The sequence below is a fragment of the Python bivittatus genome, unplaced genomic scaffold (assembly GCF_059951505.1).
Source record: "Python bivittatus isolate LINGU-HERP-01145 unplaced genomic scaffold, Pbiv_v1 ctg000020_np1212, whole genome shotgun sequence".
NCBI lineage: Eukaryota > Metazoa > Chordata > Lepidosauria > Squamata > Pythonidae > Python > Python bivittatus.
In genome coordinates this window covers 85,785,720-85,811,274 of record NW_028277030.1, presented here as the reverse complement: position 1 = coordinate 85,811,274, position 25,555 = coordinate 85,785,720, and the positions used below count along the sequence as shown (strand labels likewise).

At 37.5% G+C, this 25,555-nt stretch overlaps 1 protein-coding gene across 6 annotated transcripts in view; it reads right to left on the bottom strand.

Annotated features, from left to right (window-relative positions):
- SMOC2 (SPARC related modular calcium binding 2) overlaps nucleotides 1–25,555 on the bottom strand; it is a 137,572-nt gene that overhangs the window by 98,704 nt on the left and 13,313 nt on the right. For all 6 annotated transcript variants that reach the window (XM_007427715.4, XM_015887983.3, XM_015887984.3 and 3 more), the window contains exon 2: nucleotides 2,232–2,403. In XM_007427715.4, coding sequence (XP_007427777.1) covers nucleotides 2,232–2,403 — 172 coding nt within the window. The remainder of the gene's footprint in view (nucleotides 1–2,231; nucleotides 2,404–25,555) is intronic.

The window sequence follows — 25,555 nt, the reverse complement described above, 5'->3', positions numbered from 1 at the left end:
GTTAAAAGATCTCCTTTGTATTATCACAGAAAATAATAGGAGTTTGGATTTCAAAGCTCAGTGAGGATTTTTATCACTGCTGAGCATAGACAAAGGTAGAGCCAATTAGACAATCCAAAAAAAAAAAAAAAAGCATTATAGAGTGCTTTTTTTAAGGCCAGAACAAGGATGAGACAGAATGTCTCTTTAAAGAATTCTTGGTGCTTTAGAGGCTTTTTGAAGCTAAGAGAAATGAGGAATGCACAATGCACAAAACTGTCTCCTAAGGATGTTTCTGTGTGGTCTCTCTCCTTCTCTCACTTTCTTTCTCAATAAAATGTAACTGAAGGTAAACCTTTGTGATCGCTGGTATTTATGTATAAAGAAGGATGGTATTGTGCTGAAAATCAAACCCTGCAGTTAAGTTGAGAAGCTTCTCAACTTTTTCCTTGGGCAAACGATACAAAACCCTGTTCAGTTCCTATTAGCCAAAGCATCCTTCAGATTAACTAGAAACGCAAAGCACAATCATGAATATCTGAGCAAGATAGAAGGATAGAAAAAATGTGCATAGGAATTGGTTGCTGTACTATTATTTCAAACATTTTTCCTATATGCCAACAAGTTATTTAAAATGTAGGAGTATTTCAGTTCTGATTGCTTCTACTCTAGCCTTTTTCACTATTCTTTGTTTACTCACTCTTTATGGAAAATCAAGATGGTATTATAGTGCTGTCAAAACATTACAGACAGGCCAGTGTTTTTCATGTCCTATTTCTTCAGTCCCTATTTTGTGCTACAGGCAGTCCTCACTTAACAATGGTAATCGGGATCAGAATTTCCATCACTGAGCAATGCAGTCATAACACATGACATCTGTAACCACATTGTTTAGTGACGGCAATCCCAGCAATCCCTGTTGCTGTCATTAAACGAGGATTGTGGGTCCTTAAGCGAGGACCTCCTCGCAACTTCCTGCTGGCTTCCCATCAGCAAAGTCAGTGAGGAAGCCAGCAGGAAGTTGCAAGTCCCTGGCAGGCAGGAAGTGGGTGAAGGAGAGTGTGCAAGGAATTTCAGGCACCAGGTGTTGCCAGGTGGGGGAGAGTGTGCAGGTGGCCAATGAGGCACGGTGCGAGCATGGCGGGGCCGGGGGTGGGTATTGCGAGGCAGAGGGACTTAATGGAATGACTTGCGACCTTCCATGCTGGATTCCCCTGTGACTTTGCTTGTGGGAAGCCAGTAGGGAAGGTCACAAATGGTGATCACATGACTGCAGGGCGCTGCAACTGTCATAAGTGCTAGCCAGTTGTCAAGCACCCAGATCGCAATCACATGACCATGGGGGGTGCAACAGCCAGAATATCGAGGACCAGTTGTATGTTTCATTCATTCAGCACCATTGCACCTTCAGATGGTTGCTGAATGAGTGGTCAGTAAGTAAGGACAACCTGTATTTGGGTGGCAGGCTGAATAAAACACAACTGCAGAACCAACCTATCCAAGCAAAAATACTGAAGCTTTTTACATCTCCTGTGTCTTTCATTAAAAGTTCCCTGTTTTCAAGTCCCATCTGTTTTAGTGCTCCTTCTTGATTACGTCCAGCATCAGTATGGATGAAGGAATACTTTAATTTGTTGTTTTCATCTTGCATTTATATTTTTAAGAACAAAACATAATGTAATTAAGAGTCCTTTTACCACTACTTCCACAAGTTGTTACAAATAGTAGGCAACATATTAACAAGGACTTGCAAGCACAGCACGCTTAATTAATGCTGAATTAAAGCTTCCTTAATTAAACTCTTATTTATACATAAACATTGCAGAAGTAATTTTGTTAGGGAAAGGCACCGCTGAATTCTTTTTGTGCTGTATTGGTTATATATGAGACCTATACTTTTAATTCTTTGCATCCCAAATTTTGGCTATGAAAAGAATGTAATAATTATCTAGAGAACTAACACTAAATGTTCGCAGCTCCCCAGTACAGACAATAATTTTGCCACAGGTTCTGTGAGATGTGATTAGCAAATGGTACATGATGTACATTTGAGCTGTCAGGAGCCTGGAAGATCAGGGCTACAGTGTGGTCCATAATTTACAAACCCAGATTGAGGCGATTGGCTTCTTACCTGCCCCTTGTGTTTCATATTGTATCATTTTTTTTAAATGAGCTGACATTTTAAGACTTGTGATTAAAACAATAAAAAATGGCCACATTATGTCTACAGAATACCTCGGCAATTTCCTTACCTTTGCAGTTTCCCCTGTAGGCAATGTCTAGCTGAGGATCTTTGCACTTTGCCCGTTGAAATTCACACCGAGACAAGAACGTCCTGCCATCTGAAGCACACAAGGACTTCTGGGGGGAACCTGTGCATTCCAGACTACATTCTTTGTCTTTGTCTTGTTCCACTCTTAAAAACTTTACGAGGTAGAAGGATGTGAGAGAGAAAGAACAAAAAATAATTGATGTGAGAGACTGAAGTAACATTCAGAAGAGCTTCCATGTTATTGATTGGCTGACACTCATTATTTATTCATAGCCCTAGCTAAATGGCAGGCTACATAAGCTGTGTGCAAAACATGCCAGGTTCGATACCTACCATCCCAGATTAAGCCGGAAGAGATGCCACTCTGCAATAATGAAGAAGAAACAGCTTGGGTTCTGATTTGGGTTTTGACATTGTTCAATGAAGGCTTGTACACAAGCAAGTTCTTCTGAGCTGCCCGGATAGGAACTTCAACATCTTGGTTAAAAACAAAATTCACCCCAAAGGCAAGCTGAATTTTCTAAAACCACAGGTTCCTCACTCAGAAAAGAACACCTAGTCCTGTAGCTGTGAGGGAATGTAATCCTATATTTTCTGCAGCTGATATTTGTTCGGAGCACTCAGAGCTGTGGCAAAAGACAGAGAGCAGCAACTGAAATAGGAGCACCAACTCTCCATCTCTGGAAGCCACTTGCAGAGCCCAGAAAAGTTTTCGGGAAAGGAGAAGCCAGTGATTATGCTGAAGATTATTGTTTTCCACTGCTAACAGGAATAGGAAGAATCTATTCTTCACCATCAACTGGCTAAGTGACCAAGGGCTTGTGAGAAAAGTCTGCTGGATGCAGAGATCAGCATAAGGGTCACATACAGCCTATGAGCTGACTCATATCTGTCCCAAATTATCAGTCTTAAACAATCAGCAAGTTAATAATAACAATGCTGTGCCAAAATATGCCTCTTGCAATTTCTCAACAAAGCAATTTCCTTCCCTTGCAAAAGATGCTTTCTTTCTTATTTCCAGAGTGCTCGAGAACACCTTTCAAATTTCTTTGGGTTGTGTTTTTATGCTTATTTTATTGTTAAATGTGGTGGTGCGTGTTTCTGCTGTTGATGTTTTCTGTTGCATGACTGCTGTTCACACAGTGGAAGCTCAGTGGGAGGAGTTTCTTCATGTCTTCCCTTGGGATTTAACTGAAATGTGGGAAGTTGGTGAGTCTGCAGGTTGCTGGACATATGACTAAACAATGAATTACAGAATGTTCATAAGTATTCCTTAACCATCTCTTCAGTAAATAAATGTGCCAATGAAAATTTGCGGGACCACCTATCTCCAATTATTTTTGCCCATCCCACCAGATCTGACAGAGTAGAAATGCTCCAGGTCCTATCTATTAAACAAAGCCATCTGGCAGGACCCAGGAAGCATGCTTTCTCTGTTTCTAGAACTGTGTATCTCCCAAGATTCGTATGGCCCCAACCTTGCTCGCTTTTCACAAAGAGTTAAAAACCTGGCTGTTTCCCCAGACATATCAGGGAGCCTGATTGATTGATTATTTCAATTTATATGGCTACCCATCTCAAATTCATGACTCTGGGTGGCTAACAATGTTAGAAGGAAACAGAAAAAAAAAGAAAGAAAAAGAAACAGAAAAACAACATACATAAAAAGAGCAGCCAGGGTAAAAACACACTCATCAGTCATAAATCAATATAACCAATGTACTGGCCTGGTGATTTTTATATGGTTTTTGCGTGTATGTGTGTTTGTTGGAGCTAAGTTATATACCTCAGACACAATTTATATTTATACTATTTTCTGCTCTTCACCTGATATTTATTGCGGTTTTTCAATCCTTTGTTAATGTCTCAAAGTTGCAAATGTGATTTTGGGTGGTGATATAACTTGATATAACAAATTAAATAAAATAAATTTGTCCAAGATTCGCCTTCATCAAATTGAAACACAACTAGTAGAAGCAGCAATGTAGGAGAATGCTCCTGCATAGCAAATAATAATAATAACAACAGCAATAGCTACTTGAAAACTGCATATCATATTAATGTTGGAAGTTAGAAAAGAGAGGAATACCTTTATATACTTCCATGCCTATTCAAAAGCATAATCAATTACTTAGCTCTATGAAAGCAGAAAGGCATTTTATTTTCATTCCTCACAAAGGCTGGCAGCACATAAGAGAAGAGGTAAATTCGCCTTAATTTTTCAACAAACGTCTCTATCATTCCACTGCTCTAAAATACTAATAAAGTATGAAAGGCATGTAGTTACCGGGAGATAATCGCTGCAAGGCACAAGGGAAAGATTCTTAGAAAATGTTCTGAGCCAGGGAATGCCAACAAGCCACATATTCAAACCCTTTAATACTGCTACTGTTTTATCAAGCACAGAGCACTTTCAGTTGGCCCAAAGCATTAGAACCTTAACATTTTAATGTCTGTCTCCATGCCGTTCTGCCAAGTCATTCACAAGTCTTGTTTTTCCCACTGACTCCACGTGTGGAATTCTAGGCATAAAGTTTGCCAGTCCTCAGAGGCAAGAAACTACAATGCAGGAATAGGGAGCCTCCAGCTTGCACGCCTTCTCAGTGCAGGAACGCCATTCTGTTATGATGCCACTCCTTCCCCTTTCCTGGCACTGTGAGTTACCCATGCCAGCATTCCATCTGGCTTGGCCATCCTAACCTTTGTCCTCCTTTCTCAAGAAAGTCACTGAAATTTGCAACTGTGATGTGTGATGAATCATTCACTCATGTAAGTAAGCCACTCGACTTTTGGGTTTAACAACTGGTGAAATATGACAAGGTCTTCAGCTCCTAAGCTCACAGATATTTCTTCAACATGGGCATGCCTGCACTGCATTTGTGTGTCAAGTCAAAATCATATCCATTTTAAGGAGAATGAATATTATCATGTTGTTTCCATTTATGTGACCGATGAGTGTGGCTATAGGGTTATGATAAGGGACAAACAAGTTAGCCCCCATAACATGAAAAATCTTACTGGATGTACCATCCAGGAAGTCCGGTGATTTTTTTTTTTTTAAGTATATTGTGAATTACTTCCATTCACAGTGGCTTTTGTTTTATTATGTGCATTTCTGGTTTTGCCTTCAAGTATTATACAAGCACAATGGTAATGATTATAATAACTTCACTGTTCAGAACTGGAGCATAAGAATCTTTGAAATTATGAATCCCTGTCTGTACAAAAGTACTTTAGAGAGATGGGCATCAAAGCAATTGACTTAATCATTGACATCCACTGCAAATAATCATGAGGGTGTTTTTTGGTTGTTAAATATGAGATTTCCAAAGTAAGCACAGAGAATCCATGAACCATATCTAGTACTTATATGCGTGTACATGTGCATGTATCAGCACGCATAATGTAAACCCACTTCATTTTTGTGTGGCAGCTGCAGTCTCTTTGCATTTCCCCACACTTCATTCTAAAGAAAATATATAAGTCTTAAAGTGAGACTTGAGCATTATAATTTTCCATAAATTGTGCAACAAAATCACAGATTTCATTATAAACCCGATATTCAGATCTTTGGAATTCAAGCACATGTTTAACAATATAATGGAATGCTAACAAACAATATGAACATTCTTTGCTTATTGTTCCTCTTTTTGCCAGCAACCTTTTTTTCCTTTGTTTGAATAATGAACAGATTCAAAATAGCTAAATCGGCTAGTGGAGAAAACTCCTTGATCTGTGAGGATATGTTCCCTTTGGAACAATTTTTTAAAATATGTATAACTTTTTTTTATCTCTAAAAATGAACATTGAGAAATGAAATACCTTCCACATACACTTGTCTATATTCTTTACTGAAGACTGAAAACTGATCAAGACAACTATGTTATTATATGGCCAGTTGAAATTAGCATTAAATGTGCTGCATAGCCAGATCTAACTTCTAATTGTATTAACTGGATCCTGAATAATGTTCTTTGTGTTCAGGAACAGTCATGAGCTGGGGGTTAAGACTGCAACCGTCGGCATATTTATCAAGAGGTCCCATTGAATTCAGCAAGCCAGGCTTCAGTAATCAAGCTTAGAACTGTCTGCAAAGCTTCTCTGTGTGCTTCACAAGGTCAGTCTCACCATTCTTCATGAAAAGAACACAAAGGGAAATGTAATCAGCAATGGCTTCATATTGCATGCAACACACAAGTATATCTGGGTGAAGCTTGACCCCAAGTCAGAAGAAGCACCTAGGAAGGGATGGCAAGAAAATTAGAAGCCCCCCTCTGCAACATCTCTGCTTGGATTTAAAGTACCTAACTATAGCAAGCAACCCTACTTCAACTGCTAAAAGCAGGAGTTAAGGCAGAAGCAACTAAACAGGCAGACTTCTTCTTTCAATTCTATACCTCTTTTATAATGAAAGCAGAATTTCATTTCCCAGGCATGTATAGTTCTTCAGATTTTCTGATATAATGGCAAAGAGCAGGGCTGTTTGCAGAGTGTAGTCAAAAAAGTCAAATGGCAGCCACCACAGTGTGATTGAAGCTCCACCTGTTTTTTAGGTATGTTGCATGCAGTGCACATCAACCACAGGCACAGCTTGAGTCTCACCATCGTGGCCACCCTGTGGACATATTTTACAATTAGCCTACTTTGGAACTTCTTACTACTTTGGAACTACTTCTACTTATGTGAAGATGTATGTAACTCTCTGGAGAAGGCTGTAATGTGGGGAAAGGTGGAAGGGAAGAGAAGAAGAGGATGACCAGCAGCAAGGTGGAGGGACTCAGTTACAATAGCAATATGTGCACCGTTAGAAGGCCTGAAGGACCAGGTTAGGGACAGATCATCTTGGAGAAGATCTATCTACGTGGTCAACAACAACTTGATGGCATGTAATTAATCAATCAATCCTGCAGATACCCCTGGCAAAGAGGTTTCTGCCAGCTGGTGGTATAAAGGATGATTTGAAAGACTAGAAAAACTGCTGCTGGGCATCAGGAGGGAAGATAAGAAAAAAAATGAGGATTTTCCACAGAGCACCCTTTATCCCAGGAGCAGCCTTTCTATCCAGATAGAGTTTTTCCTCCCTGCCCTTCTCCTCTTGCAGGCATTCATTTGGAGCCGTCACAAAAATCCTCTTGCTTTTGTATAGATTTTGGTAAAACGTACACCTCTGCCTCTTCAAGGCTGTTTTCACATGACATGAATGACCAAGACAGCCATTCCCCAGATTAACTAACTGTGGCAGCAGAATAATCCAGTCAAGCAAGCAACCATTTTCTAAGACCTCTTGGTCAACACTGATCTCTAATCCCTCTCTCTTTTTTTAATATGACTGTGTCTGTTCTATATTTTTTTGCTATATGCCACCCAGAGTCACTTCTTGTGAGATAGGCGGCCATATAAATGTGATAGATAGATAGATAGATAGATAGATAGATAGATAGATAGATAGATAGATAGATAGATAGATAGATAGATAGGTGGGTGGGTGGGTGGGTGGGTGGGTGGGTGGGGAGAGACAGAGAGAGAGAGAGGTGAGGAGGCTGCAGTCACATCCTAGCTTTTTGCATTACTATGGAGAGAGATGGAAGGCCTTCTTCCCATTTACAACCTCCTTTTATGCCCATGAGGGAAGGGGAGAAAATACATAGAGAGGCCCCATTCGCATAGGCTCTCTGGGACTTTGTTCCTTGGAGGTGGAAAGGGATATTTAATTTCTTAGAAACCTGTTCAGATGTTTCCGTTGATTTGGGGGTCGATTATTCCCAAACAACCTCAGGGCTATTTGGGGTTAAAACAAATCCCCTCTGTGTTAGTTTTCAAGGCTAATTTTCAGTTAAGTGTGTTATGGTAATAGGACACTAACTGCACTTAAGGAAAAGACCCCTCTCTCAGTCAGGATGTTAAAATACAAGGTCATCCATTGACACTAAATGCAGAGAGATTCATGACCCACAGAAGGAAATAGCTTGTTGCCCAGGATATAGTTCAACTGTGGAATTCTCTGCCAGCAGTTGTGCTAATGAGAGCCAATTTAAATGTTTTTAGAAGGGGACTGGACAGGTTCATTGAGGATCAGGCTGTCAAAGGCTACTAATACTGGTGTCTGTTGATTCCCTCCTAATTCATAAGGAGCATGTCTTAAATGCTAGTTGCTGAGAAGTGATGAGAAGTTACAATTGCCCTCCAATCCTGGTTTGTGAGCTTCTCAAATGCATCCAGTCACCACTGTGTGACAAAAATGCTGAACAAGAAGGGCTTATGGCCTGATCTGGCACGGTTCTTATGTTTTCCTTATGATCTTAAGACAGTTAAAGCAACCAGCAGTTCAAAAAATAACATACCAAAGTAAAACACATCAGTCAAACTCCTATTCAATTGTTTCCTGTGTTCTATCTTGCAGATTTCACACATTTTCAAATCCAGCTGAAAACCAATCATATTGACCTTCAAACATGGAAAGAAGAAAGCCAAATAAATTCCAAATCACCAGGCAGATTGGAAGTGACACTGTGTATGCATTCAAAAATGTGTAATTAAATTATTCTTGATTCACATGATCCTTTGCAGGAAGGGAGCCTTCAGGCGTACAGCGGCATGTGTAAATGCTTACTTGCAATCTAGAACCCTGATGGCACAGCATTCAAGACAGCCTGGAGACATTTGTGTAAAGTACCTTCCCAGCAGATATTCATGCTATAAATGTGAACGCTACAGCGGTAGAGGATTAGGTACTGGCACACTTTACGATGGGCAGAGTTAGCCATTAATCACGGGCTAGTTGATGCATGCACTGATAAATGTACCTGAATAGGATTATTACTGCTGCTCAAATAAAATGGAATTGAGGAAGAAGTGTGATCAGAAACATAACCCTTGACTACACATCCACATTAGCTGAGCTTTGGTTTACCTTGTCAGGGATGACAGCATCATTAGCAGACACAACTGGACAGCTGCAAAGCTCTTGGAATTCCTATGGAGTCTTTCAGTGACCTGGTTGGTGCTCCAAGCATCATTAAGCAACTTAGTTTAAATCAAGAGAACAACTGATGGCAGAGGGACACAGTTGTCAATGGTTTTCTTCTTTACATTTATCAGAAAGATTTAAATTAGACAAAAGAATGTTTGGTATTGAACATTGTAAGACTGATTTTGAAACAGAATTGTGGACAATTGATGAATGTGTGATTGCTAAAATGTATAAACTTTTATTGAAATTTGAAACTGAAGAAGAACAAGTTAAGGAATGTAGGATAAAGTGGGCTAAAATTTTGGTTATAATATACAGATGGAACAATGGGAAAATGTGTGGTTAAAAGGACTGACATTTACACTTCGTTACAATCTTAAAGAGAATTTTTATAAAATGATGTACCATTGGTATATGACACCAGAAAATTATCTAGAATATATAAAGGTATTTCAATTTTATGTTGGAAATGTGAACAACAAGAAGGGTCATTTTATTATACTTAGTGGATGTGCAAAAAAGCTACAAAATTTTGGGTTCAAATACATACAGTGAGTCAGATTTTAAAGATTAACATTCAACTGGAACCAAAACTTTTCCTCTTGGGACTATGGATAAGCAGTTGGAAAAAAGTCATGGAACATTGTTTTTATATATGATAACAGCAGCGAGATTATTGCATGCACAAAGATGGAAAGATTTGGCAATACTTATGACAGAGGAATGATTGGTAAGACAGAACTCGCTGAAATGACCAAACTAACTTGTTTGATTAGAGAAAAGACAATATTTATGTTTATTGGTGACGGAATACCCCTTATGGACTTTTTGCATAAAAAATAAAAAATGAATTTATGATTAATGGTTTTAATGATTAGATAGGATTATAGAAGGAAGAGAGTCACAATTTAACTTTAGAGAGAGAGGTCAATTTATAATTGTACTTACAACTGCTATAAAGAAGATTGGAAGCCACTTCTTTATATCTTTTTTCTTTCTTTTCTATTTTTCTGCTACTCTTTTTCTTTTTGCACTTTTAGTTTTTTCTTTCATTTTTTCCTTTTTCCTTTTTGCTCTATTTTAGTTTGTATTAGTCTTATTCTCGCGTTTAAAATGTTCAACAAAATATATTAACTTAGTTTGATTTAGCTAGGTTGGTAATATTAAGGGTTAAATAGTAGCTAAACAAAACCCTGGAATTTCTGTAATATTTTCTTGCATTTTATATTTAGTCAATAAAATTCTTCGTATTAAAAAAAATCTAACTGAGATCAGAGTAACAATCCACTTACTAGGAAAATAGGTATAATAAGCAAGCTCTGTTGATCTTCTGAAATGGAAATGATTGCTTCTCCATGCTATCTGAGTATGGTGTGTATAGTGTGTGTGCACATGTGCGATGTGTCTGTAAAATATGCACTTTTTATCTTTGGAATTTCAGTACTTAACCAAACTAATTTATCTCTCATTGCTTCCAAATGTATGTGTTTATTGAGCTAATTTATTTTATGTATGTTTGAATGAGAATGTCAACCATTCATTCTCCATCTGTAAGTTACAGTAGGTTAAAATAAACTCTCCCACAAGTCAAGCTCCATTCTGGTTAACTACATGATCATGTTCATATTGTTTTCTTTGCGTTAATATTAGAGTATTGTACCATTGTCTTCTTCCAGAAGCCCTGGCATTTCCTGCTTTCCCATATTAATTGGACTGCTCTACTTCATTTTTCTGAGTTCAGCGAAGGTCAGCTGCTAGGATTGTGCTGCAATTTAGAAGTGCTCTGTGCTCTCCCCTAAGTAACTGAAAGAACAGTGGATAAATCCACTCTCTGCATGTCACATACCTGTAAAATAATCCCTTGGCCTTTTCTCTTGCCATATAGACAAGCAAATTTGTCTATGACTGCAGAGAAAGGACACATGGCCACACCCAGTTTATGCCAAAAGAGCTCTCAAGCAGAAGCTCATGCTACTGCCTGCTATGTACAGGAGAGGGACTTTATTTGAAAGTGCTTGGTAGTTGAAGAGGGGTGGCAGAGTCAGCGGCAGGATGTGGTCCTGGGCCGGCTTGCAGGAACCAAATCAAATATATTGGATGAGTCTTATATTCCTTCATTAGGGCTATAAGTGTTTCAATGGGCTATGCAAAAATATGTGGTTTAGAGGTTGTGGTCTAAGCTGGATATAAAGATTTCATCATAAATAAAGAAAATATAACACGTGTTTCAAATATACAAATTATGATATGCTGAGCATGTCCAGTGAGCTTCTATAAACCATAATTTTTCCTGATGACTGTAATAATAGCACAGTCAGGTAATAATGTCATGCCTGTACTTGAGGCATTGGAAAATCTTTCTAAGGGGGTGGAACGTGGCTTGTGGCTGAGAAAATGAGCATCCTAGACTCCTAAAGTCGACATAGGAAAGATAAAGGGAAACAAACATGAAGATAAAGACAGGACAAGTAAAGAGTTCATCTTTCCAACATTTCATGTCCTGAGGTCTATAATGTCCAAAACACAATAAACATCACCACACTAGACGCTGCAAAGTAGTCAATTTACAATCCACAGTGAAAAGTTGTAGCACAAGAGTTAGCAAGGATTATTCTGCAGTGACCTACAACAAGAAGGCAGAGAATGTAGGCCACTCTTACGTAACACTCTGCAACCTAAATTCTTCAAGAAAACTCGCCAAATTCTGTGCAGACATGACACTAAAGCATTTGGCTCTCTGGCACAGGCTTAGTTCAGATGAAATCACTAGAAGCTAGGGTACAGCCAAACCCAGCGCAGCTTCAGGTTGTGTATAAGTTAAAATAGTACACTAAGCCAAAATGAAACAAAACATATCATGATTATTTTCAGATGCATAATGCGAAGACCAGCTCTCTGGAAAAGGCTCTAATGCTGGGAAAGGTGGAAGGAAAGAGAAGAAGAGGACAACCAGCAGTAAGGCAATGGGTGCACCATTGGGAGACTTGAAAAAACAGGTTGGGGATAGATCGTCATGGAGAAACTCTATCTGTGTCATCCCTAGGAGTCAAAAAAGACTCGATGGCACATAATCAATCAATCAATATCATGATTTAAGATATATTTACTATTAAGTTGCTCTCAATTTTTATGTGTTCTCCCAAAGGGAACAGTTTTATTTCCACTTCTTTGAAGTTCTTCTCAACCAAATATAGAGAACCCAATCAGTAACTTCTTTGTTTCACTGTGGTAGGTGTTGCTTCTCCTATTTCTCCTTGCTTCAGATATGGAAAGAAAGATTCTGCCCTTTTTGCATTAATCATCCCACTACTGTTTATGTGCAAAACTGAAGATGCTATTCTCAGTGAATTTGGCATGCAGAAATGGCAAAGGATAAACAGCACATTTGCAAAGATCATGAGAGAGACCCATTGATCATGATCTTACTGCCTGTACAAACACTGTACCAAAGTGGAACAATTCAAGTATACCATTACTAATTGGAAGCATTCACTCTTTTGAAAAATGCAGTTTCTGCTGTCTTAATGATTCTGTTGACAAAAACACCATGCCCAGAGACATTTAACCCAGATATTTTGAAACTGAGCCAGCCTTCTTTCAAAGAAGTGGCAGAAGCTTATTCCACTATCACACTTGTCAAGAAGTCAAACTTTAACTCAATGGCACCTGCAGGGTGGGAGTCAAAAAAAGAACAAGACAAGATGGCAGTCATGGCACCCACCCATACTTTGGAAAATAATTCATAGCCAAGATATAAGGCCATGAGAACTAGTGTACTGAAGGGTGTGTCCCCATCCTGCCCTTTGGCTTATTTTGTGACTTTCCCAATAAGTACTTAGCTAACATAACAAGCTCTGAACCTTTTCATGGATTATACATGATGCCCTACAGATCTAAAGTGTCCAAGACATGAACAGTTACAGCCTCTTAGTTGTAACTTAACAAGCACTGTGCAGAGGAATGTCTCTCCAAAGGGTAGAGCCAAGCAAAAAGGATCACCAATAAGAACACTGAGAATCTGCCCACCTTCAGCATTTCTTTGCTGTACCTCATTAGATGGAACTGGGTCTCAATTGTTAAAAATTGATAAACTTTTATTAACACAAGGTTTTTTTTAAAAAAAAATTGGCATTTGAAAGACAATATATGTATGTATGTATGTATGTATGTATGTATGTTGTGGAAGAAAGTTTTGGAAGTAAGTCCACCTGAATCAATGAAAATACACAGGCAAGCATGTTAGCCTGTTGAAGCAAAAATAAGGCAACCATTTGGCACCTTAACAAGTAATCAGTGACATCATAATAAATTAAAGATGATACTTTAAAGTGAAAAAAATTTCATTTATCATCTTTAGAGCATCTTTGCATTTTGTAGGATATACATCTGAAAGTTGGCATACATACGAAAACACGGAAGGGAAACTGTTATGTTGTATGGCAAAATAAATGCAAGCAATCACAGCACAAGACAAAAAATCAAGGATGGGTGTCCCATGATAAATTATTGAAGAACATAATGTTCCAATTGCTGACTAGTAACTTAAAATATTTCCTTAACAGATATCGTATTTTCTCAATTGCCAATCTCTAAAAATCTCTGTCATCTGGTAAAGGTTCAATGGCCTGACTATCTAGTCACTAACCTCAGCCTTTGAAAGTTTCCAACTAATAAGTATAAATGTTGCAAATACTCCACCTCCTCACTTTCCTAGAAGTCACATCTAAGACCAAAGCACTAATGACATGTGTATGGCACACTAATTGTAATAAAGAATGAAAAGCACATGTTCATGTCTTAACCCTGCAAGCTGAATTGTATGCCCCCTTCAAAGGCAGTAGCATGATGTCCAAGCCAAATGTAATGGTGCTGGCTGGAAATAGACTGAGCAAAGGTTATGATAGGAGATGCATTCTCCAAGGTTGGAAAAATGGAGAAGGCAACTTTTAGAAAAGAAAATGAAATTATATAAAAGCAAACCCTTCATGACATTCTGTAAGTGGTACCCTAGGAAAGATTGGTCAAAGTTAGGATTTGAGTTCATTCCTCACCATTTCCTTAAATTAGGGAAAAGGAACCTGTGGCCCCAGGGCAATATGCAGCTCTCTACTTAATTTCATGTAGGTGTGCTTTGGGAACCCATGGGATAAAAAGATAGGGAAGAAATCTAAAATGGATAAAGTGATAGAAAGGGGGAAACATCTGAAAAGTGATCCCTTCATATCCTTGGAAAAGAGGGGCTTCCAGGGAAGCAATGGTGGACTAAAGATGGCTCTGCAAAAGTAGAGCCGATGACCGTGGTGGAAAGAGGAGCCAGTGAATGGATCAGCTCCTCAGAATTCCTCTCCATAGCAAGGAGAAGACCAGGATCACCCATAAGCACTCCATACAGTGGCTTCCTGCAAGAAGACCATAAGACAGCAGTCTCTGGTGGGTTTTAGAGCTCTGGGAGCTGGGGGAAAGTCATCTCACCTAAGCCGCGGTTCGGTGCCTTCAACAGGACACTAGGTTTGCATAGTTCCTTTCTTAACCACTTTAGAAAATTCCTTGTTAATGGCTTTTTGAATGTTAAGAACCTTCAGAAGGGCATGTTTCATTACACTGGATGAAACATCCTTGACGAAAAAAGTTGATGAAACAAGTTTTATACAAGTTTAAGGACTTTAAATATGTACAGTGGTACCTCGGGTTACGAACGCCTCTGCTTACAAACTTTTCGGGTTACGACCAGCTCTGGCTGCAAAAATTTACCTCGGTTTGCTAACTCCGCCTCGGGGTACGAACCGGATCCGCGGCCATTTTCCACCATGACACATAGTCTGCGGCCATTTTCCGCCCGTGCCACGTGGTCCGCAGCCGTTTTTCCGCTCTGCCGCGCAGTCCGCGGCTGTTTTTCCACCCTGCCGCACGGTCCGTGGCCGTTTTTCCGCCCTTGACGCGTGGTCCGTGGACGCCGGAACAGATTAACGGTAATTACATTGAACCTTATGGGAAAATTTGCTTCGGGTTGCGAACAAATCGGGTTGCGACCAGAGTCACGGAACGGATTAAATTCGTAACTCGAGGTACCACTGTATATGTATATGTATATGTATATTTGAATTAACAGCAAAAGGGTGACTAGAATGTTGATTTTGGAAAGTTATAAACAGATTAAGGGCCAGATGGACTTGAAATAAGTTTTTGAAATTAATTACAAGAATACCTCCTGTGGATTGTTTAAAATTTTACAAAAATATATGCAGATTCTTAAACCAACCAAAAAATCTTCCTGTGGGAAAATGTTGCTGATTAGAAAAAAAAATGGTAAGAGGGGACTTTGAAGGGTGACTAGAGAGAACCAGAGAGAACTAAAGATTATAATTAAAGGAGGAGAGACCCATTAATATAGAATAGAGCAATATTATTTGACAATGGAAGAATTCAAGGATATTTCAGAACAATGCACCCAGAAATTACTCTTAAGAATGTCTGCTATTATAAAAATGGATTCAAAAGAAGTTATAGAAGAGGAGCAGATTTTACTGGATAAAACAGAGACTGAGGCTGCGGAATGTGAATCTGAAAATGGATTAAAAATTTTCAGGCTACAAAAATGATATGGAAAATGATGTTACACAAGTTTCACAAATGAAACCAGCTGATGTCTTAATGAATAAAGGGGACATACAAATAATAAATCAGAAGAGTAACTTGGATAGCTTTCTTATCTTGGATTTATAAAAAAGCTTTCTTAAACTGGTGCATGAGTTTCTGAGAAGAGACAAAAAGAAAATGATAAGATATCAACTTCTGGGTTGGAAGCCCTGAAGAACTACCAGCTGCTGAGGAACAATGGCAGAAGAGGGGAATGGTTTTCCCTCTCCTGTTTGCAAACACTTCAGACGCATCTGGTTGGCCACTGTGACTAACAAAATACAGTACTGGACTAATATGGGCTTATAACTTAGTTTATCACTAAGCAAACTGACCTCAAAGCAAACTCTTGATGACAAGATAACCCACAAGTTTTGGGAAAAGAATAGCTACGTATCTCCTTGGCAAGAGAAGATTATTCATTTAATTTAATTAAATTTATCTACTTTATCTATTGTTACACTGGCATTAACTTTAACATTCTTAATCTCCTAAGGAGTTTCATGAAGTCAGTAAGACAGATAATCAATCTTTCATCAGCTGCTATAATCATTAATGTAATGCTATTACTATTCAGTTTTATGATATTTTATCAGTATAGCATTATACATTGATTCTGTATTAATTTTACAAATACAATCAAAGAAAGGACAAGAAAACAAAAGGGGGAAAGAAAAAAAACGTAAAAATGTGCAATTAATTTTCAAAAAAACAATGGTTTAAATCTGCATATTAAAATGCCTTACATCGTTTTGAAGGTTTAAGTCAATACTGAAGTAAATCAAAATGAGAGTATCATACAATAATTAACAACTGTGGCTAATATTACTCAAATTATATAAGAGTTATTCTAATCTGAAAATTTTGACAAGTTTAATAAATAATTAAAAATGAGTATAATAATCTTATGTCAAGAAAAACTATGTTGTGTAACACTCTAGGAGTTTTGTACTAAACCGCTATATATAATCTTACTATATGTATATAATCTTACTATATATGTACTAACTAGTAGCTTGTAAGAGAAAGGACTGTAGAAGCTGAGAATTGCTTTTTACTGCGTTGAGTCAGAAATGAAATTAAAATCAACTTGATTTGAAAGGCCCCTCTTAAAAAGTAGTGTTACTAATTTAATATTTTATATTAAACATGACAAAAACTTTTTTTCCAATCTGCTTTTAAAAACTCTGGAACTCCCAACCAAGCTGTTATAAATGCAGTGTGTGTTTCCTGGGTTTTAGGACTAACTGATACTGAGGAACTACCATTACCAGCGGTAGAACACTAAACTACTTTCTATGCAAATGGACTATCCGGTGCCACAAATACTGTATGTCCAGGGCCACAAATATGTCTTCAACAAGAAGACGAAACCTTTGGATTCTCTGGCTGATGCTAGCCTATACAGAAGACTGTTTCAGCATGGATTCCAAAAAGTTACAAGAAACAGAAAAGAGAATCTCCAATTATAACCAGCTGGGAGGTATCTTATAGCTTGGGAACACACTGAATGCTCCATTTCCTTATCCTTGTTCCCATCTGTAGCACATATGCCGTTTTTATTACTGTAGGTATGTGACAGTTGATGTGATGTGTGAAATCAGAGATCCCAAATTATTGAAGGTCCAGAGGCTGGAGATGATCAGTTTGTCACAGCTTATATTGAAGAAGGTAGTTCTTTCCCTTTGTTCTCCGGTATACAAAGACTTTTAGTCTTTTTTCCCCCCTGCTCAGGAAAAAACCATTAGGGATAAGTAGAAGCAAGGAGCAGCTTTTAAAAATCTGACTGTTCCTGCAAAAAGTGACAGATTGTGTGATATCAGGACTGGCAAGTTTTATGGGCCCAATTCTCTAACACAAAGCAGGAGACATTTTACCCACCATGTCAAGAAAGGCTTCATCTGATGATTTTATATGATAGGCTGTGATTAAATGCACATAGCAAGCCCTCATATATCATAAATATTTAGCATAAATTGGCAAAAGGAGCATGATCCTGTACTTTTAATAGATATGTAGAAGAAGGAATTCTAAGAAAGAGATCCTTCCTCAGCCTTGCAACCATTAAGACAAGGAGCCATGTTCTCCTTTGTATCTAACTATCCTTGCCATATTTTTATCCTATCCACATATTCAAGTGTAGAAAGATTTGCTTCCTTTGTACTGAGAGAGATTCTGTGCCTTTTAAACTTTTGCAGAAGCATTTCAAAAAAAAAAATCCTAAAATTGCTATTGTTTTCTTGCTATCATATCTTGCTTGGCACCATGTTCACAAAGCTTCTCCAGAAATCAGTCATTATCATTGATTGTGCATATCTAAATATCACAAAATATACTAAGTGTGTGTGTATACGCGCACATGTAGAGAGAGCGAGAGAGAGTTCTATATGGTCCTCTAGACTTTTTTTTAATTTAAAAAAGGACAATGTAACACTGACATTTTATCCAAGGTACATCAGTAGATATGTGCAATTGCCCAACTTTTCCAAATTTTCTTTAGCATAAACAAAAGTTAACATACAAAAGTGCAAAGATATCGTGTGGGAAAACAGACTCAGTTGGAACCAGAGTTAGACAGACTTAGAGTTTATCGACTGGTATTATGAGATGTATCCCATGTATGTTTAAATGATCCGACTCAGTATTTTCCCCTAAAAAAGAAATCCTACCTAGATCTCTAACGTACATTATGCATACATCTGTCTGAAAATGATCAGTGCAGAATGCAACAATCAGATTTATGGATATCATCACTCCCTTTGACTGCGTCTTATGCATCAGTTTCACGAGCTCCCAATTCCTATCCACATCCATATGGAATCAGTATGGGGTCCTCTACTTCTACCTAACTATAAATGGAATTACTTCTTCATTTATCAAGATATTCATGGAATTCATCAGAGATCTCCTTTATCTTCTTTTATTTTTAATTTGATACTGGAACAATTGGCCTGCCTCACTAGACTACTGAAAATATTCTGGATATAACAAAGTCTGGAGATGGACACATACTGTCATTATATGTCAATGATATATGTTATGTCATTGATAATTATGGATGTTCTGTATTTTTACTGATATTGTGAAGCAGTTGGTTAATTCATCAGATTATTCAGTTAATTGAAATGAGTTTCATATACTTCTATTTCTGTGGACATTTTTAAAAATTGGGCTTTCACATGTTGCTTGAATTTTAAAAAAAATCTGGGAATAATTCTTCCAAGGAAACTTTCTTCAGTTGTAAATATATCACATTTCTTATCTCAGATAAAATGTTCATAAATACATAGTTAAAATACTATTGAGTGTATGAAAGAAAATAATATCCCTCTGCTAACACATTTAAATTATTTTAAGCATGTATTTTGAGTGGGACAAATCCCTAGATTTTCCTTATCTAAATTATATTTAAATTTTGAAGATGAGGTTTTTCCTGATTTTTAGCATTATCACTGGGGTATTTATTTTGACATCAATTTCTCTATGGAACATGTGACCAAGTGGTTTTTTTTTTTTTTAAAAAAAAGGAGAATTAGGAACTTATTATTAACTTATTAACCCCTTTAATATCATAAATGGGATGAAAATATAATGTTGACCTTTACTCAAATGATAAATGTATACTCAGGGACAATCCTAATTTGAAAATTGCAGTTAATCTGTTTCTGGGGGGATGAAATCATATATGAGTAGGGCTATCAATACATATTTCAAGTCAAGTCTTTCAACCATGTGAGTTGGTTTCTCCTTTCAACAAGGAGAATCTGAATTACCTAAGATTGCAATATATTCAATTAAATCATTTCCTGATTTCTCAATTTGGTCCAGAAGTATTAGTATTAATACTAATTCAGTGAAACTCCTGAATTACTGTCAATACTGTAACATTTCTACAGTACTTTTTATAAACAATTAAAGAGTACCACTAAGGTGGTTATCAGTTATTTGCAAGGATTCTGGGTAAAAAGTTTGAATATCCCATATTAACAACTCGCTAAATAGGAAATGTAAATGGATGAGGAGACACTTATTCATATAATATGTGTTTGTACCACTATTGCTCCAAATTTATTGAATATCCATAAATTTGTTAATATGGTGTTTCAGAGATCAATATGATTTAAAAATTGAGAATGTACATTTGAATTATACACCAAAAATTTGGAATTTACAACTGTGTGAAGAATTATGGATTTATTGAGTGTGGATTTATTGGGCACAGCAAAAAAAGATAAATTCTCAATGCTGGAATAACAGTGTGATCTTAGATGGGCAATCTTGGATCAACATTATATGTTTCCTTCTGCTTATGAACTGGCTCTCTATAGATGGAATAGAAAGAATGATCCACTTTATTCCATGTGGTTCAAGTTTAAAGATATGCTAAAGTTTGGGCAAAATAGTTTTCTCAATATGGCATATAATATTGTTTTGTTATTTTTTTTTCTGTTCCCTCCCCTTTCTCTCTCTCTCTTTCTCTGTGTTTTGTACATATTACAGATACATATACATACTCTATTCATCTATCTATCTATCATGCTCTTTGTGTGGGCGGGGGGGTTGTTAATGAAGAGAAAATCTATTCATGGAATATCAAACTTTCAGTGCAGAACTCTGATTTGTAGTTGAAATAAAATAATTTTTTAATAAGTCATCTGAGTGAAATCTGGGTAAATGACTGGCGTGCGTGAAAATACCCAGTTACAATGCTCTTTTATGCTAATCTGAGAAAAATAAAAATGACTTCATTTGGTTTTATCCTTGGATAAATGCATGTATGCATGGTTTTAGAATCATGACTCCATGATTCTGCTACCATGAATCACTTCCTGTTTTGCAAGATTTACTTCCAGAAGACTACCAGACCATCTTCAGTTCAGCATGTTTTGAACTGATGGGTTCTGGAAGCAAAGCAGAATTTTCTAATGTTCCACAAAACATCTTATCTCCAGAATAATTCAAGTTGGATTTGGGTTGAATCATATTTGCATCTTCTTAGTCCTTATCAGCATCCATATTACTGAATATGTATTTACCCCATTTTTGTTTTTATTTCTAGGTGCAGACATAAAACTAGAATAATTTCTAATGGATTTTGAACAAACTTATAGCAGATATTTCTTCATCCTGCCCATTTCAATTTGTGCATAACTGTTGGTTTAACTCTCTTTTCTTCCTTCTGACAATGAAGATTATCCCCCTACATGGGGATGAACATGAAAGAGAAATTAGAAATCATTTTTATTAATAAAATTAAATAAAGAGCAATTGTTTCTGCTTGGCCCTTGGGGGTTCAGTATACTTCTCCAGTACCCTGTAATTTTTTTAATGTGCTTTTTTTTCCCTCCTGAAATATTATATTTTGCACCCACACTTAGTTGTCATCAGGGCAAAAATGCTTGATGATGTTCTGCATCCCTTCACACACACACCAACATAGCAGTTATGCTGCCTTGGCGTATGATCAGCCAGCTAAACTGGGGTAGGCTGAAACAGAGTCTATCTAGACTTTTGCCCAATAGCCATCTCTCTTTTGGGTTTTGGCTGTTTCTTGTCTTTCTTGACTTCTGTGTTTCATCTATCGCTTGTCATGTCTAATAAATGTCAAGCCAAAGTTTTGATTGCTTTTGTATCATCTGATTCTGCCATATCTCTTTTCTCCTTCCTTCCACTGCACTGCATAGGTATTCTTTCTGTACATGGCGTCATACATTGTTCTCCATCCTTCAACTGAAGCCTTACCACCAAGCTGGGTGAATGAGCTTATGTGCTCAAAGTCATTTAATGAGCTTTATAGCTGAAGGAGGATCTCCCTTAACGGATCCTAACTAAATGTGGGTCTCTCCTAACCTGAATCCAAGACCTGAACCACTACTGCACATTGGATTCCTATGGGCTAGTTAACCACATAAATGTTATGTGCAAATAATGTATATATGGGACTCCTCTAAGGTTGTCTTAAAAATCTATGAAGTTATACCTATCCAGGTCTTTTTGGGAATCATCCATCAATCTTTGCATAATTAGAATTTTTCAGTGAAATCACAGTGGAATCTCTTTTGTGGCACTGAATAGCTGAAAAAGAAACACGTTATATCTGTGATTCATTTTAACTTTTCTGTTCTATATTTCATATTCTTAGGTCATGGCACTTCATTTCAAATTTTTGCATTTGCCAGGTTTGGTGGTGGGTGACTAAGAATGGGATCCAAGTGTTTTCAGCCCCTACTGATAAATACAAAATCACATTGTTCTTGGGCTCCCTCCAGTGGCTCATTCAAGCAACATCACAGGTATCAATCATAATATAAGTCCTGAGTGCCCTTTCAAATGCTGACTTGCTACTTTATATGGCCCATGCCCACCAGTGTTTATAAATACTGTCTTGAGAGGTATCGCTGATATTTGAACCTCAAGATCAATCACACAAAATGCAACAGAGGTGAACAAAAATAATGCAGAATATGCTTTAAAAAAGTATTGAGACCATCATTAATGTTCCAGCAATTTTTACAGAGAGAGAGAGAGAGAGAGAGAGAGAGAGAGAGAGAGAGAGAGAGATTTATTGATAAGTTACTGTCAAATAAGGCAGTTACAGTTTTCTAGGAGGATATATTCGGGCATTAATCCACAAATCAACCAACATGCATTGTGCAGTACTAATGATGCATAAATAATAATATACAGTATGTTCTCATCAACCTCACAAATCAGGCCAAAAAATGCAACTTATCCATGTGAACTGCATGCATGGGGGGGGGTGTTTATCTAGTGTCCCACAATCATATGTTGGATATTGCAGGCAAGATTCCAAATGGGGGAAGGGAATCCAATCACAGTTGCTGAATGTAAGTACACAGGGATTTCAATCCAGTAAGAGATGCTACCTGGCAATTTTACTTTTTTTTTAAAAAAAAAAGTGAGATCATGATTTCAGAAATGCTTGATGACTTATGGTTGCAGATTTGCATGTGCAATAACAAGGGAAAATGTGCCTGTATGAAAAATGCCTAAAAGTTACAATTATAGTTATGAAAGGGCACATATTTCTGAAACTTGTGATTGTCAGAACACTGTCTTAAAAAGAATATGCAATTTATGGTTCTCAGTGTTGAATCCTACATTAATCTAGCTTTTCATTTTAAGTGTAAACTAGTTTCTAATATTGTCCACTTTAAAGACAACATGAACTGGTACTGGAGGAGACAGTCTGTAGGACTGGGCCATAGTATTACTATTTTCCTATTACTCAAAATTATTTTTAGCGCTTTAGCATGGACTTACATTTATCTTTGAAATATTGCCAGCTCTATATAAAGTTATTACAGATTCTGCAAAAAGAAAAAAGAAAAAAAATCACAAAATTGTAGCTTAATTACATAGGACTGGCTTTTGTAGAACACTATATCATCACGACATGTTTATCACTAAGTTCAAGCTCCAGTGAAACAAATCTATCACTCATAGCTAAATTCTGAAAACATTTCAGCCTCCCTCCCCAAAAAACTTGGACTTCACTTTTTAATAGCATTTTTGTTATGCTCTCACCACTTCCAAATGATAAGTGTGCCTAATCCTTATGCAGCAGAACTATAAGACAGGCTTCCTTAAGCTGGTGGCCTCCAGATGTGCTACAATTATAACAACTTCTAGGACCCTAGTCAGCATGGCCAATTTTGGCTGAGAATTCTGGGATTTTGAGTTCCAGGTTAGGAGGCTGGTGTAATGCAATGAACTGTTTCTAAATTCAGGATTAAGAATGTGTTATATTTTTTCTTAAGGACAGGAAGGCCTGGCGCGATATGGTTCATGGGGTCATGAAGAGTCGGACACGACTTAATGACTGAACAACAACAGCAACGTATTTTTTCTTGCAAAAGATTGTTTTAGGTCTCTTTAGGCTTAAGATATATTGCTCAGTCTCAAATTTGCCATATTTACTGTATTGTTGATTCAGATCAGATTCTCCTTTCTTGTTTAAACTGAGGAATATTGAAAAGACAGTGGGATGACCCTTGTAGCTAATGCAGGAACAAGCTTATTTGCTCTGGTCTCTAACCAGCATGCTTCAGGTCTAGTAACTCCTCAACAGGTTCCCTTATGATGATTGTGGCAATACATGAAGAAACTCCAGCCTCTAAACAATCTCATCCCCATTCTCAAGTACAAAAAAGGAAAAGGGAGAGACCTCCCCCAGATACCTCAAAGAGGTTAAAGAAACAGAAATTAATTGTAGTCTCTCCTACAACTAAATCCCACATATATCCACACACAAAAAAACAGTGCAGGAGGTTCAGTGATAGTTACAGAAATTCATCTGAGCTTTGCTGATATTATGGTGAGGAACATTTCCTTATTTATAGTATCTCCTAGCCAATGCTGTGGAATATTAATGCTTCATTAGTGATACATTATCAGAATGATGGCTAGTACTGATAATACTGAAAATTGCTGATATGGAAAATCTCCTGAACAAAGCACTCCTGTACTAAATGATCGAAGCCATAAATATTGACTGAATGATTTGAATCAATTTTATAGGGAGACACTACTTCCTGAAATGGCTTCAAAATATGTTTTGAATTTAAGATTGTGCATGTTGAGGCACTTAGGAGATCAATGTCCACTTAACATTCATTATGTGAAATGGGCATTGAGCTATAAAGGCACTGAGCTAATTGACTTGACCACCTGGTCAACAGATCAACCAGGTACACAGGTCCCTTGGTTTCTTCACAATGGTGAGAGGTACTATATTTCTATATAAATCGTGGTAATTATTTCCCTGTTTCTCTACATACCTAACAATTAGTATATGCAAAGGGTCTTCTTTTATCTTCTCTTTCTGTGTGTACCCAAGTGTGTGTGTCTGTGTGTGGGTGTGTACATGTCCATAACCGTTACTAGGACCAACCAATACTAGGACCAACCAAAACATCAGAGAAGTGTGTGCAAGATTGTTAGTTCTTCAGAATTCCTCCATAAGGCAAGATATTACAAAAACAGGGGAGTCTTCCCCAGCCACTACAGTAAAGATATTACCCAGCTATTTTAAAATATATTTTCCTCCATTATTAGCACAACTATGACAACCAATGAGAGAGGAGACCTACAACAATTTTACTTAATTCTTGCATGCCTTGATTTCTAAAGTAGTGAAAAGCAGATGCATCAAATAAATCAAAGTAATAGTGAAAACGTCTTTATGAAATCATGTGATTTCATCACTGACTATGAGGTTTAAATCTTCTCTAAATCACACTGAATGTACATCCGCTCTTCAACATTCTGGTACTGGGCATGGTGTTGTCTTGAAGGCAGCAGAATAGCTTAGGAGATGAAGGGGAACCCGACTGCACAGTATATACACTATATCTTCAGATCCTTGGCTCCCAACATTTGTGGCTTGAGGCAAACAACCTTATAGTAGGGCTGACTCTGCACAATTCAGAGTAGTGGCTATAATGCTCTTTTGACAGTATGAGTTTTGTGACATCAGGATACAGTATATGAAAGAATGTGTTCTCCTATAGGAACCTCCCGGGGAAAGGCCTTTCACTCTTTTGCACTACGTAGAGACACATGTAGTAGAACATGGCTGTTCCAAAGCTCCAGAACTTCATTTCAGAGGAAGAGATCCAATCCCATTTCCATCATTCTTTCAACTGCAGACAAAGATATGTTTTGATCCCAAACAG